We start from the raw sequence: 18,912 nt of genomic DNA on the forward strand, positions 1-18,912 counted from the left end.
AAGCCAGCTTCACCCGGGTTGCCCTTCGAGGCCCCGTCGAAGTTAAGTTTAACAAATTGATCTCTCGGGTAAGTGAACTTCTCTGGGCTCTGAGTTCTCATATCATGGCTGGCCGAACATTTAAAGTGAACCATCTCTAGTTTTAAATTTAGTTTGTTTAGGATTTCTTGTTCGTCTGGGGTAGTCTTCCAGTCATCACTCTCCCACTTATCGACTAGGATAGTCTCCTGCGTACTCTCAACCACCTGCTCCCAAATTACTTCTGGATCTTTAGCCGAATTCTGAAATATCCTCCTATTTCGCTCCTTCCAGACTATCCAAAGAATAAAGGTAGATATCAGATTCCAAGCCCTCTGGACAACCCTGCATTGAAAGGTTTCCTTGTTCCACTGGAAAACTACATCATTAAATTCTCTGATGTTAATTCCTGATTTATTGAACAGTCATTTGGTAATCATCCAGAGTTTCTCTGCATAAGGACATCGGATCAACAAATGATCTCTAGTCTCATCATCATTGTTGCACAGGTAACATCGTGAAGGGCCGTTGAATCCCTTCTTTCGGATACGATCCCAGGTCAGAATTTTGTTTTTTGTGGCTAGCCAAACAAAAATGGACACCTTTGGCCACCAGTTTCCTTCCCATATTGTTTTCCATTCCCAATTCCTGTCACCTCCGTTTTGAGACTCCATTAGAAAATAAGCCTCTTTGGTTGTAAATGTCCCCTTCATTGAGTTCCCCCACCGGAGGATGTCTTTCCCATGACGAACTCTGAGTTTCCTTGATCCCATTTCTTTCCGGTAAAGATCTTGGAGATCTGAGTTAAGTTCCCGATCCCATGCTGTCGGTTCCTCCCAGACTCTCCATCCCTCCGACAAGTCATTTACCTTCCAATAATCCTTTACCCTCGTTTTGTTACCTGCAATTCTATCACGGACCTGGAGGAGGTTTTGAATGCTGTTCAGTCTTTCTCGTTGTTGCCAACTATCTTCCCAGAAGTTGGCCTCTGAGCCTCCCCGGATTTCCCAGAAAGTGTGTTTGTCAATAAGATCTCTGTTTTGAGAGGCTAATTCCCAAATAGTGGAGCCTCTGGGGATTTCCTGTTGCCTTAAGATATCTACCGGAGAGTTTGGCATTCTGTATTTAGTCCTCCAAATAGATTTCCATAGATCATTTCCACCACTGAGCCATCTCCACCACAGCTTGGCTCCCAGGACCTTGTTTAGAATTTCCGGGTCTCTTAAACCCAAACCTCCTTTCTCTTTTCTTTCGATGAGCTGGTTCCACGAGACCAGAGCCCATTTTTTCTTTTTATCAAATCCACTCCATATGAATTTCCTTATGATTTCCCTGATTTTTGCACATACCCCTGCTGGGGCAGCCATAATCGATAATGGGTAGATAGGGATAGCCTGAAGGACCGACTTGGCAAGAACAACTCTGCCAGCAATGTTCAGAACTCTGAAGGCCCAATTTGCAACCTTGTTGTTAAGTTTATCCAGAACCCCTTGCCAGTTTTTCAGCTTTTTAGAAGTGAAGTCTAGAATATTACCCAGATATTTGGTAGGCAATTCCCCCCTTTTGAATCCTAAAATTCTGATTAGATGGGACTTAACCTGTTCCATTGTGTTGAAGATGAAGATGCAGGATTTATCTTTATTGATTTCTAACCCAGAGGCCTCTGTAAAAAGATCAAGGATTCTCCTTAGATGTTGGACTTCTCTTACCGTTGGTTCCCCAAACAACATAATGTCATCAACAAATTGTTGATGAGTCAGGGGCAAGTTGCTTCCCCAAATTTGCAGTCCTTTGATTCTATTTGCTGCTCTTTCTTGTTTGATGAATCGCCCTAGTCCTTCAGCAGCAAGAATAAATAAAAATGGGGACAAAGGATCTCCTTGTCGAATCCCTCTAGAGGCGTTAAAAGTTTTTGAAGGGCTTCCATTAACCAAGATAGAGAAGTGAGGAGTGGAGATCAGGTTGTGGATCCATGCAATCCATCTTTGGTGAAAACCAAATCTTTCTAGGACTAAATACTTCCAGTTTAGTCTATCATATGCTTTGGATAAATCTAATTTTATCATCATTCCTTTTTGTTTTTTAACTTTTAAGGAGTGGATAACCTCCTGAGTTACAACAAGACCATCAAGAATCTGCCTGCCTTCCACAAAACCCGTTTGTTCAGCCGAGATTAAATTATCCAAAAGGGGTTTTAATCTTTTGGCAATCAGGGAAGTGATCATTTTGTAAATGACATTACAAAGTGCTATAGGTCTGAAGCCACTAGCCTCTTCTAGGTTGTCTCCCTTAGGAATAAGAGCATAAAAGGTAGAATTAAGAGCTGGCCATACCTTTTGATTTATTCTTGATTCTTCCACAAGATCCAGAATCTCTCGACCCAAGAAGTGCCAGCCTGCCTGGTAAAAGTCCACTGTGAAGCCGTCCGGCCCAGGAGCTGTCCCTTTCTTCATTGTCTTCACAACTTCCTCCAACTCTTCTAGGGTCACGGCCCTCATAAGCGCTTTATTTTGGTCCTCAGTGACCAGGCTGGGGATAGCTGAGCAAATCTCCTGTATGGCTCCCGTTCTATCAATTTGAGGTTCTGTTAATATCTCCCTGTGGTGATCCATCAAGACTTGTTCAATTTCGTTCTGCTCTACCACTCTTTCCCCGTTTTTGTCCTTGATCGATAGGATCTTGTTTCCCTGCCTGTGCTTGACCATCGCCTGGTGGAAGAATTTAGTGTTTCTTTCCCCCTCCCTAAGCCACTTTATCCTAGATTTTTGGCGCCATAGGATCTCCTCTTTCTTTCGTCTCTCTTCCAGTCTACCAAGGATTACCCCTTCCTTGTTGATGCTTTCCTCCGTTCTTCCTTCCAAAATTATCTTCTGTTGAAGATCTGCCATTTCCCCTTCTAGATTTTGTTTATCCTCCAGAATGTTGCCAAATTCCTCCTTGTTCCATTTTTTTATTTTGCCTTTCAGCTCTTTCAACTTTAGCTGGAACGTGTGCATTCTACATCTGCCCTGACTAGTACTTTGTTTCCACCAATTCTCAACTTTCTTGATGAACTCTGGGTCCCTTAACCAGAAGGCTTCAAATCGGAAAGGCCTTTTCCCCTGAATCCTCTTGATATCAACCTCTAATCGGATCGGCCAGTGGTCAGATCCCAGAGATGGAATGATCTTGGCCTCCACAAAAACATCTTTGTTCATGATGGCTTCAGAAACTAAAAATCTATCCAATCTAGATGCAATTTGGTTTTTTCCTCCCCTTCTGTTGTTCCACGTGTATGTCCCATTAATGGTCTGGATATCCACAAGCCTGAGCTCCTCTATCATCTCATTAAAACTGTCCATGAGGTGATCCCTCCTCCTAATCCCTCCTTTTTTCTCTTCCAAGGATCTAATCAAGTTGAAATCTCCACCAATAATCCAAGCAGCTTCAGGGTAAAGTTTACGGACTGATTTGAGACTGTGGATGAACTGCTCCTTTTTCCCAGGGGTAGGAGGACCATAAACCCCTGAAATAACCACCTGTTGCTTGGTTCCTACTATCCTCCCCAGCCCAGAAAGGATTCCACTCATACTGGCCCAGTTATCTATGATGATTTCATTTGGGTTCCACAAAACTGCAATTCCTCCTGCAAAGCCTATTGCATCTTGCCCAATCACTTGATATGGTAATCTACTTTTTTCTATTATTTCTTCAAGCTGCTGAACCAAAATCTTTGTTTCCTGTAAGATCAGAATACTAGGTTTCTCTTTTTTCAACTTATCCTTCATATACCTTTGTTTACCTCTACTGTTCAAACCCCTAATATTCCAACTGATAACTATCATTTAAAACTTTTTGTATGAGGGGAAGAATACCTCCGACAGAGGTATCACCTTACCTGAGTTTATCAATATTTCTCCCACCGTCTGGATCGTTTCACTCATTGTTTTCCGGCCTCTTTTTCTGCTGTTTTTGCCAGAGCTGCCCATTCCTTTATCTTCATTCCCCTGCTCACTTTCTAACATTGCTGGTTTATCCGGGGGCTCTCCTTTTTTCTCTTTGTATTTCTGGAAAACTTCCTTATACAGCTGTTTTTGTTTTTCAGGTATGAACCTGCTATCCAAATACTTCCATTCCTGAAGTAGCCGTCTCATGATTTTCTCTTCTTCTGCTTCATTTTCAAGCGGGTTTTCCACTTCCATCTGAGATGCCAGTTCTGTTTCTGTTGACTTCTCCTCCGATTTTTCTCTATTGGTTTTGCTTATAGTTGTTCCTTTTTCTTTCTCCTCTCCAGCTATTTCCATTGGGGTATTTTCCGGATCCTCATCATCTTCCAGGTTTACTTCATATTCTTCATCTTCGCTCTGCAGTACCTGAAATTTGTTCTGATTTCTTGTTTGACTGGGTTGCTTTTGAGGTTGGGTCTTTGGTCCCTCTTTATTCTGTCTCCTCTTCCTGACTACCTGCTGAAATCCTCTCTCCAGATCCTCCATTCTCCCAGTGGTTCTTTGTTGATCCGCTTGACTTTTCTTGCTCTCTTCCTCTTTATTCAGTGGGCATTGCCTGTATAAGTGGCCATACTCATGACAGATTCAGCATCGGAAAGGGATGTGTTCGTAATCAATTGGCTGCTTCCAGATTTCATCATGATACTCAACCTCAACATTTTCCGGGAGGGGATTTGCCAGATTTATGTAAACACAGATTCTCGCATAAGCATTATATTTACCTCTTTTCGTAGCCTCTGCAATTTTGACAAAACTCCCAATCGTGTTGCCTATTCCCTCCAAAATTTCAGGGTCCCAGAACTCATCAGGAAGCCCAAACAATCTGACCCAGACTGGTGCATCAAGCATTTTTTCCTTTTCGGGGTTGTATCTCTCTTCCCAATATTTCATGAACAGGCCAGCATTGTTCAAGAAATATGGACCCTCCTCAAAGATCCTGTTCTTGTCCTCCAGATTGGAAAAGATTGCTGTGAAGAAACCTTGAGCTCCAAGCTTGAGATCTACCTGCCCCTTAGGTCTCCATCTCTGATCAATCCATCTGTAGAGTTCCCGCTCAGAAGGCCAATACCCAACGAATCTACATATTAGGGCATGGTCTCTCATGTAACAGTTATATTCCTCCAATTTGTTGTGGGGAACAACATACCTTGGCTGTTTCTGAGCCCTAGGTAGGCATTTCCCTCTCATTCTTTTCTGCCACAGGTTGCCCATTACTGGGGCATGATTTTCCCTCTCAGTGTGCTGCTCCCCTCCCGTGCTTGTCTCTCCTATTACCACATTTTTGAAGGAGGGGATCTCTCCCCCCCCCCTTGGCTCTCCCATTTCGCTCAGGGCGATATCAGATGTTTAGAATCTCTTTAGCCGTTGAGAACGTCTAAACCAACCCGTGCCTGCAATCTGGGATTCACTGTCCCAGCAGGTCTGCGCGCTCTAACCTCTGTCAATACCTGTCTGCACCTCTGTCACCGTTGCCTGCTATCGCAAACCCTAGCGCTCATCGCCTCCTTTTTTCGACCTCCTACATAATGTGTAAGCTTTTAATAGCTATGTTATTTTGAATTATTTTTACAAAGATATATACAAAAATATGGAAGAATGGACATATTTAACTTTAAAGTTTCCACTTGTAACCTCTATAGATCAAATATGATTCTTATGCACAAACGATGGCATTGGATTGTAAAATGATAGTAGTGGCAAGCTTCTAAGGATAAAATAGGAAAAACAGGGTTAGTGAAATGACAAAAAGATATTATTTTCAGACATTAATAAGGGAATCACTCTGCCACCTTTACTCTCCCAGTCCCCTTCTTACTTGTTTCGAGGTCACTTAAAGCATCAATAAAGGGAATCAGTCTCCAGGTAAAGGTGACGTGATGGAGATCATACTTTAGGATATGATCCTTGTCACTCCTTGTAAAGAATGATCTTTCTTGGTAACTTCTACTTATTGTTTTTCCTCGACCATTGGAATGGCATGAGATAAGCCAATTATATTAGTAATTGCACTAAAGAAAAAGGAGTTATTAATAGCTAAGGCTCACTAAAAGGATATATTTATTAACACATATTTTCTTGAGTACAATGAACAAATGGATACAAGAAAGAAGAGAGAGCTAATAAGCAGTGACACGTTCAATTCACTTGCTTACGTAGATTAAAAAAAATTCACTGGTCAACTGCATACCAATTTTATTTGAACCTCTCACTAGAAGAAAATAGGAATGCTATAATTTGGACCAAGGGAGTAGAAAATGTTGCATGCATTCCTAAGGTATTTTATTTCAAGGAAATAGTTTACTTATGTGCACAACATTTCGACCCAAAAATAAAGATAATCATGCTTGGAGTTAAAAGGAGTCCAGTCCCCCTAACCCCAAAGGCATTCAAAAAGCTTCTTAAGCTATTGGAAACTACAAATTTATTGATGTTATCAAAGGCTAATACTTTCTTAGAATTTTTTGTAGTGGCTTCAACAAATGGAAAATGACTAGTAGAATCTAGCATCTCTACCTTAGCCTCTCCAATAGATTGGGTCTTATTAATGATGCAAGGTACTAGTGAACTAGACATTTTGGGTACCACTTAGTCACTTGAAAAATTATAGAGATTCCATTCATTTATTCCATAATTAAGTCTTGTTAGTCTTTAAACACTACATCAAGATATCACACATGTCATTCTTTGACAATGATACTAAGAAGATGAAAGAGGGCTTATCATTTGATGCTAGAAGGAGGGTTAGATGACAAGTTGAGATTGGGGAGTCTATATCCAAAACTTTATATCATGAAATGGCTCCACCCCAAATCATTATCCTGGGTTTTATTGCTAAAAGGCTTGATATTTCGTTCCTTGTAGAAATCATCCATCACTTGTCACATATTAAGTTTGATGGCTAAGGTGAAACAACTGTATTAGGACATATGTTTCAATTTCTTAATTTTTTTCATTATAATGGAATACATTGTAAGGATTTCATGTGTAGGTTTATCACCCTCACAATTGAAGGTCATGTCAAGGAATGGTGCAACACCTTACCAACCACTTCTATATATTCTTTCACACAACTCATTAAGGAGGTTCATGAAGCTTTGACATGTATGAATTTCAAAACATGTATAAAAGGATCAATCAGTTTAGAATGAAATAAAATGAATCATTGGAATATTTTATGAGATTCCTACATCTTTGTTATGAATTTCCTGAAATATATATGGATTGGGACTTTCTGGATGATAGATTTCGATGATTGGTTTACATCTCCCTGAAACAATTTAAATATGAAATGAATATCTCTAATCATTAATCCAATAATGATGGTGATCTTCCAATCGCAAATCAGATATATCTTATCCCTAATTTTATTTTTCCAACTTTTCTGAGTCATGAGGTACCCAAACCTTTAGAGGAAAGATATGCTACCCTCAATATCTCTCATCCTCCTCCTTTTTCATTACCAAATGAAGTGGTCTATTGTGATGACAATGAAATTCTTATTATTAATAATTTATGAGATGAGGAGATCTCAGATAAAATGGAATAGATTCACCTGAGATACAACCTGTTACAGTCCTCAAATTGATAAATCACCTCCTCTTGTTGATGAGACTCAACACCATCCCATTGAACATCCAGTAGAATCCATTCATGGATCCCTTCATGACAGACTCTCACCTTTATCCGTTTTCAATGGCAAAGATCTTACTTGGAATGGCGTGGAATATTTTAATGATTTTATAGAGCATAATGTGAAGTTTGGTCCATTGATTCCTTGAGATGGCATCAATGAGCATAATCTAAATCTCGAATCAGATTTGATTTCCAGTATTGTCTCTTCAAGGGATTCCTTTCATCCTCTTTCAATCAAACCTAATAACACCTTGTGCCTTGACTCATTTAATTAACCCAATGTACCAACAATTGTTTCAATTACTCTTAATTCTCAATCTGTTAGGCCAAATAGTGACCAAGTACAAGGTAATAACATATCACATATAGAGGGAAAAAAATGGTGAAGACACATCTCATCTCTCTTCCATCTTCCAAATTATACTATGTCAAGACAATGTTTCTACATTCATTATCAATGGAGAGTCTGGTGTTCTCTTTGATATTCAAGTGAAATTGAAATTCTTAATCAAACAAAAGGTTGTGGCAACTTTCATCTTATTGATAACAACCTAATTGATATATGAGATGATGAATTCCCATCCACAATCGTTGGTTGTTTGATTTTCTCAATAGTATTTGGAATTGAAAATTTTAGATATGAAACATAATTTTATCATAGAAGAATTCCTTATCTAAATTTATGTTGTTTCTTCCTCAAATCATCACCCCTTATGTCTTGATGCATATAATGAATTGATCGATGTTGAAAATATGATAAATTTTGAATATGACAAATCGAACTTTAAGATGATGCAAGGTAGTGAGGTTTTATCTATGAAGAAGAAAAATATTAATCTCTTTTATCTATACATATTCATATACAAGTCAGGAAGTGATCCAGACCTTGGGGGGAGGCCCCCAAGGTCTAAAAAATTGAAATGGATCTTGTGGTTGGGGGCGGCGGGGGGGTTGGGGAGGCCCCCAATATCTGAAAAATTGAAATACCAAGAAAAAAGGAGAGAACACAGAGTAAATAAAACCACGAAGAAACTTTTTTTATTAAAATAGAGAATAATTGTAAAAGCTACATTGTTATGGATAGTAAGTCCTTTTACAAAACATGACTTTTTACTTATAGTCTTCTTTTTAGTTACAATACCACGGGTAAATTCCATGGGTGGGTAAATACCATGGGTTAATGAATACCATGGGTGGATGAATACCATGGGTGGATGCCACTTGCAACACCATGGGTAGATGGCACATTCCATTCGGATCAGGAATAATTTGCGAGTTGGATAATCTATTTGGTGACATTGAAACATCTGATCAAACTAGTGATTCTATAATTTTCCATCCAATCAATAATGATCTTGTTGAAATAAATGATGATGATTGTTTTCATACATTTTTTATCTAACCAAGCCCTCAAATTTTTATCATCTAACATTTGGAGGTTTGGGAAATTGTTAGGAGAGTGATGAACTTCAGCCCTAGATGATGCTTACATGAGGTTTTTACAATCCTAATGGGGTCCCTAAATTAGTTCGGGTCAGGATTCTCTCACAATATTCTTTTCTCAACATCATCTCACTAGATGTAAGCTCGTTATTGAAACATTTTCAATGTTTTCAAGTTTATTTTCTGTATTTTCTAAGTAGAGCTTATGATCGGATAGATGAAGCTTGTCTAGTTAAGTATTCATCCTAAAAACCACCTTTCATCCCTCTTGTATTGAATATAGGGTTTGAATACATATCTTTAAGGGATGTACAAGGTTTAAAAGTGTGTCTTTTGATTATCAAGATAGGGATGATCATCAGTCGAAATATTTCTTTTTGTTAAACTCTTTTGTGAATGATCAACTCCCACCTCTCTTGTAAATGTTATGAAGCTAATCATTTTAGTTTTGGCATGATTTATCCCCTTGAGTGTTATTGAATGGTTGAATTATTTGGTGAATGGAAACCTACATGTTGAAAAATTAATTCCTCAATCTAATATGAATATTGAATCTAATTTGTTATATACTTATTTTAGAGGATCTTTTAATCTTTTTTTCATCTTGTTCTAACTATTCCTTATATACTAACTGGTTTTACGAATCTACTATACCAACAATCATTTTTAATCCCTTCGGCTTCCATGTTCCTAACCTTGTGGGTGATCAGGTACAAGGTGATGGTCTGTTATATTCTGAGGAAGAAATCAATTGGTACCATGCTCATCTTTATGTTTAGTTATGATCTTCAGCATGTGAAAAGGACGATTTTACCATCCAAATTATCCATGAAATCTTTCCATTTAATTCATCTCTATATTTGAAAAATAAAGAATGTTACGTTTTAACTGACCAATCTTATGAAAGTACTTGATGTAACAATTTTCATCCAATTAATCATTATGTTATCAGTACATTTGATGATAGTTTTTTGTTCACATCTACTGACTTCACTGAGCAAATAAAATTTGGCAATTCACCATCTAGAGATTTATATACTTGTCAAGAAGGTGAGGCACTTCAATTCCCATTGATGGTTATGTTATGTCCTCACAATATTGACAAGGTCTCTAAACAAGATCATATTAAGTTTTCGTCACAAATTTCTCTCCGTAACTCGATCGCACTGAATGGATGCCCATCTTTGCAAGTTTTTCAAGGTGTTCGAGTTGGTTGCTTCGAATATCATGACTGAATCACTGATTGGTTGGAGTCTTATCTAGCAATATTTGTTTCTAATAAAAGTTTCAGTCTTATCTTGTACTTAGATACGAATGAAAATGTGGATGAATGCACATTTCTGAGACACTTTCAGGGTATTCATGACTATAATTATCTTTATTAGGATAGAGTAGTAGCCTGGTTAGAACATTCTATTATGGTTAACTCTTTTACCTATAGGTATGACATGCTTTCTCTTGTGCAAGATATTCAGGTAATTATCTTTGTTTTTTCACCTTTTATCATGTTGGTATTAATTGCTTACATTTTGTGTTTGCAGGTTGGGAACAACTCAGATGATTCCATTCGAAATTAAAATTCTCATGAGCCGTATCTTTTCTCTTAAATTAGATTATTATTTAGGTTCAGTTTTAGTGGTTCGCGTGTTAGAATAAGTTGTGCATGATAGTTTATTTTCACAGTTGATTTTATTTCTTGGATGTAGCTAGTTATATAGCACCATTTTAACTATTGCAATTTATTTTTCATGTAGTTGAATGCATTGCACAACTCTTTATTATATCATGGCTTTGTATTTCTTTCCATTGTATTGCATTACATGACATATTTTGTACATTGTGCATTTCATTTAGCCATGTTACCTTTGCATTATTGAGCTCATTACATCCCACATTAATTTCCTTGATTTATACATTTGCTTCTCATTTAAGCATTGTCCTCTACATGCCTGGTAGATGAAGAGATTCCTTTATCTAACTCACTTGTTGTGTCCACAATGTTGAGATTCCTTTCAATGGTACCCAGGGGTTGTGGTGGTCACTTCAAGGGGCATCCTCATGTAGACCCTAGTATTGAAACCTTGTCCCTGATATATTTTACATAAGTCTACTTTCTTAGGATTGAAAATATGATAAGATATTAGCAGGGAACTCTAATAAATTTGTAAAGCCTATATCCATAACTTGAATTTTGTTTCTAGTCTGGGCCTGATATTTCATTATGTGTTTTCATTGTCCACTTTTCAGTCGGAGATTTGATGTAGAAATATGACATGAGGACACACCTAACTCATAATTTCTTTCAGTTTATGTAAAACAAGAAACAACCTCTCTTTCCCATAAAATAAGTCAAGATCTCTCTTCTGCATTGATGCAATAAACGCCCTAACAAATTATACCAAAGTGCATCTAAAAAAACCTAATTAAACAAAGGTAAAGGAAGAGAAAGGGTTCTTGTGTAGAGAGGTGAGGAAAGCAACTTTATTGGAGTACTGAACAGGCATGATGGTAGTGAAGTGATGCTTGTGATTTCTTCAGTGACTCTGTCAAGGTACTAAACAGGCCTACTGGTAGTGGAGCAACACCAAAAACTCACTTTAAATTTATGAAAATAATAATCCATTTGTCATGTTCTCTGTATCATTGTCAAGGACTGACATGTGTGAGTTCTTGATGTGGTGTTTAAGGACTAACAAGACCTAGTTGTGGAATAAATGGACGACGTATTTATAACTAGTTAAGTAAATCAAATGGTACTTAAATTATCTAGTTAAATACTCTCTTGTGTCATTAATAAGACCCAACCTATTGAAGGGGCTAAGGAAGAGATGTTGGATTCTACTAGTGGTTTTCTATTTGTTGTAGTCGCTACAACACTGCCCCCAAATGTTTTTGCCAACATTCAAATTTTGGGTTCCCCTCTGCTTCTCAAGGTTTTAACAGGTATGTTGTGGCTTGAATTAGTTAAATTGTTCAAGGATCTAGATGCCATATAATGTTGCGCTTGCACAATACATATTGTATATATATCTACCTGGATTCATCTTGGATCTTGTTCTTATTAACTACATTAGGGTTTGGGGAAATTCTTCTTTGCTAATGTAGCTTTGAAACCATAGATTATAATGATTAGGGATGAAATTCCCAACCATGTTTCAATTTGATCATCATCCTCTAAGGTGCATATTTCAGTTTTAATCTTCATGAACAGTTCCTAAGATTTTCAATGGCATTGTCGTGGTAGAAATGGCATTGCATATCAATGTCATGTTTCATCATTAAATTATTTTATACAATTGAATAATTGGCTTGAGGAAAAAGGCCATTTATGTATGCAAGGTTGAATTTTCAAAACATGCATTTTTGCATTGAACTCCCTTTTCATCCAGCTAATATTCCTTTCTAGACATGTTGACCCATGTCACCTTGAGACTAGCATAAGATACCCTTTGCTAAAAGTGGTAATTTGACATTTGGAAATATAATTGTTGATCTTTTTGAATAAAAAAGGTTAATATACTTCCAAGCTCACAATTTTCTTGGGTACTTACAAGTTTGGCTACCTAATGTGAAGAGAGATCTCGATAACATAAGAATGACCCTAGTGAATTTTAAAGTTATACGTCTTCAAGCTTCATAGATCCTTTGAAAATAGTGAACTTAAAAGTTATATATCTTCTAGGCTTCATAGATCCTCGAAAATATTGGCACCATTGAGACTTTTATTATGCTATTTGGGTACTATCATAAAAAAAGGTCAACCCTAAGATTCAATTTTTATGATAAATTCTAAACGGATTTTACTACTAGTGAAAGAGAATGGATTAATCATTTGAATGGAGAACAAGTCAAATATAACAATTGACATGTAAAAAAATATGCAATCGATAAAATATTGATGGATATCATACAAAGCACTCTCATTAACACTATGAATATACATACAACACAATGGGGATATAATACAACCATTGCATGGATAACACAAGCCATGTGTTAATTAAAGGTGTGTTGAAAAGAACTTAACAAACATTGAGTATTAGTTGCGAACATAATGTATTAAAACGCAACAAATGCAAAGCAATCAACGAATTAAAACACCATGCAAGAGATACCACGACCAAGGCCACAAGAACACAATTTCAATTCACCTTCTAGCAAGGCACTTAACGAGAAATATTATATATGCATGAGATGGAGGGTATATCAAAAAGCATGCAATGCAATCAATGCAAGAGAAAATGAAAATAATGCGACTAAACAGGCGAAGGAGATTTCAAATATAATATGCTACGACAAAGCACGAAATGGACAACATATTAAATGTTGGGTACGTATCAAAGATTATAATCACACCATGCCCAAACGAAGTAATACCACAATATTATCATGACAGTTGCACTACAAGAGTTGTATGTCCACACTATGAAAATGCAATGATGAGATAAGAGAATAATAACGCAACAATGCATGTAATATGATAGATCACGACAACAAGTTGCAATGGAGACAACAATGTGTGAATGCATGTTAATAAGGCGATTATATTAAAGTTGATGATGTGGATAAGGACGATGTGCCCAACTCTCTGCTCAATGGGAAATTATGTTAAAATAATGCACTACATGGATCGGCTTTAGCATCAAGATGAAATCAGCATTTCAAGGATGTCAATTGCTATCGACTTTTTAACACTATTTTTATTAATCAACTTTATTGATAACAATTATTTCATATTCTATTAAAGTGTGTTCATTTAACATCCTAATTAATGGTTTTGTTTTTACAGGGCCGGAGTTGCAGGGAAATTGCTGATCAGTTATATTGAAATATTTCATGAATACTTTATCTCCATCAATAATAACTATTGAATGACCTAACTAGCACCAAGATGACCCTATATATATTTCTTACAAAGTTATTAAAGACCAATATATTTCTTATAAGATTGCTACATTAAATCTTGTGCATTTCCTCTTATTATTTTGTAAATATATTATTTTGTTATAAATGACAAATATTAAAACCATAAAAAGAGCAAAAAGGAATAGCAAAGGTCCTAGGGAAGATGAGGAGCTACGAAGAATATGAAAATTCATGAGGAATATGAAAGGTGATAGGGAAGGCGAAAGACCACTTCCCCATTTCTATAAATGTAACCTCGTGCCTCATTCAAATGGCCTTTTAGCACTTAAGCTAGACTAGTAATTAGATCGTTATTTTGTGCTTGAGCTGAAAGCATTCACTCTTGATAGCTTGTAGGTGGCGATATTGTGAGGCTAGTGTTATGTTATGGAGATGATATGAACTTCTCTCATCCCACTATTGGGTTTTGATGATTTTGTGATACATGTACTTAAATAGACGATAGTATTAATGAGAATCTTTTCACTTCATACATTGATTATGTGCATTCATTTGTTGGTTGTATTAGTTGTTTGGTATTCCAATTATGTATGGATGTGTGTTTACATATTGGTTACATGTTTATGAACTAATTCATTGCATATATCTTGTGTGCTAGCTTTGAATCTCTACACTCCATTCAATGTTAATGTTATTAATTGATTGGAAACCATTTTGCAGTTAGTTTCTAGCACTTTCCCATTGTGTATATCTTAGTTAGTCTCAACTATCTGATTCTTTCTTAAGGAAATCTCTTGCTCATTAATATGTCGTTGCGGTCTTATATCATGTTTCGAAAGCTATCATTGGAGGGTTGACATCATCCTTATTCTTTTTACATATTACACATGGTCTGACACTTATATCTTCGCATTCGATATCCGAGAGAAAAAAACACACGTGATGGCAGTTGGGCCTGTATCCCAAGCAATGTAGGGTCTAGTTGGGACTTTAAACTGGGGAGATCCCCTAGTGTTAGAAAAATATCCAACTATTATTCAACTAGCTCACAAAATAAAAGAAGAGATAGATCAACGACTTCAAAATTAGCCTCTTCAAGGGGGAAACCTCCTTTACATTACACAAATGAACAATTCTTGGATGATACAAATGACAAGATATCCTTTCTATATATAGGGGTCTAAGGGGTCACGATATAATCAGATCCTACATAACAATAATATTGTAAGGGCATAATAATAACAATAGTGGGCTTCTATGGGGCACAATAATAACAATATGGAGACATCAATACAATAAGGGGGTTGCACTAATAACAATAAGTGGATACACTAGTAGTATAGGGACATAACATGACCCCTCCTCCAAAAATGTGTTTTCCTCAATGCTTGAGTAGTTCTGGATGCTTCTATATAAAATTATCATCCTCCCATGTGGAATCTTCAGTGGGTAAGTTCTTCCACTTGATGAGATAGTATGTGTTATGAAACCAGCTCAAGAAAAGATAGAAAAGATAGATCAACGCTTTAGAATTCAGCCTCTTTGAGGGGGAAACCTCCTTTACATTACATAAATGAACAATTCTTGGATGATACAAATGAAAGACCTCCTTTCTATATATAGGAGTCTAAGGGGTCATAACATAATCAGAGCCGACATAACAATAATAATGTAAGGGCACAATAATAACAATAGTGGGCTTCTATGTGGCACAATAATAACAATATGGGCACTACACAGGTACATCAATATAATAAGTGGGTTGTACTAATAACAATAAGGGGTTAAACTAGTAGTATAGGGGCCTAACATGCCCCTCTCCTTCAAAAAGTGTTGTCCTCAATGCTTGAGTAGTTCTTGATGCTTCTGTATAAAATTCTTATCCTCCCATGTGGAATCTTCAGCGGGTAAGTTCTTCCACTTGATGAGATACTCTGAAATTGATCGATTTCGTAGCTGTCGAGTGCTTGTTTCTGTGACTGCTCCGGGTTCCAATATGATTTTTCCTTCCTCCTCAATTTCTGGCAATATTGTTTGAATTGGGATCTTTTGCAACTTTTGAATCAGTGGCCATACTTCTTCATCCTTCTTCCATTCATCCCTTGCTTCGTTTATCCAATCTGGTTGGATAATAGAAATAGCACAAAACAATGCTTCCACATCCTCATCCTTGAAGAGTCTTCCCATTCGGTAAGGTCGCCATTTTTTAAGTGCATATAGTATTGCCAACATTTCCTTCTCATAAATAGCTTGCTTGAGATGTAGCAGTAAAAATACCAAATCACCTACCTCAAAAAAAAATTATTACGATGTTGATCTACCTATTGTCTCGTTTGATTTTGCACTGAAGTGGCATTATCCTTTAAAAGTTGGAGAACTTGTTGTTGAAGCTTGATGTGATCTTTCTCTGTTTGAACCTTTTTCTTCTTGATATGTCCTTCTATCTCTAGAGTTTGAGGAGTGGTAATTTCTTCCAATCCTTTACAAGATATGGTCGGATTCATTTCTTGATGCTTGATGTGATCTTTCACTTCTTGAACATTTTTCTTCTTGATATGTCCTTCTATCTTGATAGTTTGAGGAGTGGTAATTTCGACCAATGAATTATAAGATATGGTTGGATTCATTTCTTCTTTCTTGATGTGATCTTTCACTTCTTGCACCTTTTTCTTCTTGATATGTCCTTCTATCTTAAGAGTTTGAGGAGTGGTAATTCTTGCCAATGCTTTACAAGATATGGTCTGATTCATTTCTTCTTTATCTAGGCTTTGTTCCTAGAGTATATCCTCTTCTTTTGACCTTTCTTGCTCCTTTTCTTCTTCCTCTTCACAATCTATGTAGAATAATTTCTTCTCAGCACACTTATGACCTTTAGTGTATTTGATATCACAACTGTAACAAAGCCCTTTTGCTCTTTTTTCTTCCAACTGTTGTGGTGTCAACCTTATAGGTTGTGGAAGACTAACGACAACAACACTTCCGTCTTTATAGTTGTGAGTGGTATGCTTCCTGGTTGCCATAATTTTGCTTTCCATTTTTCTTGCTAACCTGAATGCCTTCTTTAATGAATCAGGTTCCCAAAGGCGAACATCATGTTGGATATTATCCTTTAAAGACCCTATGAACACATCAATCCTATGCTCCTCTGGAATATCTTTTACCCTTATGTTCAATTTTTGGAACTCCTCAATGTGCTCCATTATTGAACCCTTTTGTTTGAGACTTATCAATTGGCTAAAAAAAGTGTTGCTTTTTGTATCCTCATAATGTGCTATCAATTCTTCCGTAAAAATTGCCCAAGTGATAAATTGTTTACGAGAGCAAAGCCATTGATACCATACAAACTAATTTGGTTCCAAATATAAAGTTTCTATACGTACCTTTTGTGTGTTTTGCACATTATTGAGATCGAAAAATTGCTCCATCTGTAATATCCATGTTGCGGGATCCTTGCCATGAAACTTCCTCATATCGATTTTTGGAATATGGTGGGTCTTTGATCCAACATTAGAGTCTATGGAATCATGATTAACATTTATTTTGTTCTCATCATGAGTTTCCTTTACTACCCTTTCACCATTAGTGACCCTTTCTTATAGCAACTTATTCATATTTATCTTCAATTCTTCCATGTCTGTCTTCAAATATATCTTCAAATCATCCATCTTAGCTTCCACGTCATTCATCTTAGCTTCTACACCTTTCTTTAAACAATCCATCTTAGCTTCTATGCCTTTCTTTAAACCATCCATCTTAGATTCTGTTCCTTTTTGTGCAAGGGACAATTGTTGCACTTAGTCTTGTAATTTTGATATATCATGTTGCATTTCTTCCTCTTCTTCATGAGTCATGCTAGAGATTTCAGGTTCCTTACGAGGTGTTTGCATTTTCTTTCCTCAGGGCATCAATTACCGATAATAATGCTCTACTATGCCCTTTGAATTCCTTCAAAATAAATTTTCAAACCAAGCTTAAGCAAAAATTTAAGAAAATCTACACACCTTTTTTCACTTTGTAGGAGCTCGATATTGCCTCTAATGTATCTCTGTACCTTCTAATCATCTAGATCTGAATTTGTGACCTGCAGTAGCCCTCTGTGTCCTCTTTCCAATGCCACAAGTCTGACCCAAATTGGATTCTCCAAGGAAGAGTTATGCGAAATCTCCCACAGTGACTTGATTATAGACTAGTTCAGTAGAGCGAACTTGTACGACTTGCCACGAGTCACTGTTTCGACCTTTGGATCTAAAAAATGCATACAAGAAACTACAGTCTGTCCTCTTTCTGTACCTTCTTACAAAATTTCAATCCGATCCCCAGAGAGAAAGTTATGATGCTTTTCCCCAGGTCACCTGTTTGGAATGTAATTCAAGAGTCTGCAAAAAGACCAACTTCCTCAGATCATATCTATGCAAATATAGCGCGAACCGCTCTGAAATTTGGACCCGAGGTTCAGCGCAATTTCTACTCAAATGGGTTTTTTTTTCAACTTCTGAAACATCGTAGAAAAAAAAGTTATAGCGAAAATGTCACGATGACATGTTTGGAACAGCGAAACCCTAGAATCCAAAGCTCTGATACCAAATGTTATGAAAGCAGCTCAAGAAAAGATAGAAAAGATAGATCAATGCCTTAGAATTCAGCCTCTTCGAGGGGACAACCTCCTTTACATTACATAAATGAACAATTCTTGGATGATACAAATGAAAAGACCTCCTTTCTGTATATAGGAGTCTAAGGGGTCATAACATAATCAGAGCCGACATAACAATAATAATGTAAGGGCACAATAATAACAATAGTGGGCTTCTATGTGGCACAATAATAAAAATATGGGAACTACATGGGTACATCAATATAATAAGTGGGTTGTACTAATAACAATAAGGGGTTACACTAGTAGTATAGGGGCCTAATAGTATGAAATTGATCGATTTCGTAGATGGAGGGCACTTGATTCCGTGAC

General features: G+C 36.9%; 2 protein-coding genes across 2 annotated transcripts; both read right to left on the reverse strand.

Annotated features, from left to right (window-relative positions):
* Positions 1-443: 443 nt before the first annotated feature.
* LOC149138701 (uncharacterized) lies at positions 444-4,490 on the reverse strand. Its single transcript, XM_089450467.1, has 3 exons — positions 3,873-4,490; positions 2,124-3,737; positions 444-1,616 (listed from the first exon to the last, which is right to left on the reverse strand). Exons 1-3 carry the CDS (start codon positions 4,488-4,490, stop codon positions 444-446), a joined length of 3,405 nt encoding a protein of 1,134 aa, XP_089306593.1.
* Positions 4,491-4,589: 99 nt separating this feature from the next.
* On the reverse strand, positions 4,590-5,216 carry LOC149138702 (uncharacterized). Its single transcript, XM_089450468.1, has one exon. It carries the CDS (start codon positions 5,214-5,216, stop codon positions 4,590-4,592), a length of 627 nt encoding a protein of 208 aa, XP_089306594.1.
* Positions 5,217-18,912: the final 13,696 nt, after the last annotated feature.

Source organism: Pinus tabuliformis, chromosome X (genome assembly GCF_031772625.1).
Source record: "Pinus tabuliformis cultivar Carrire ecotype Pingquan chromosome X, CPIR1, whole genome shotgun sequence".
In the NCBI taxonomy this organism is placed as follows: Eukaryota; Viridiplantae; Streptophyta; class Pinopsida; order Pinales; family Pinaceae; genus Pinus; species Pinus tabuliformis.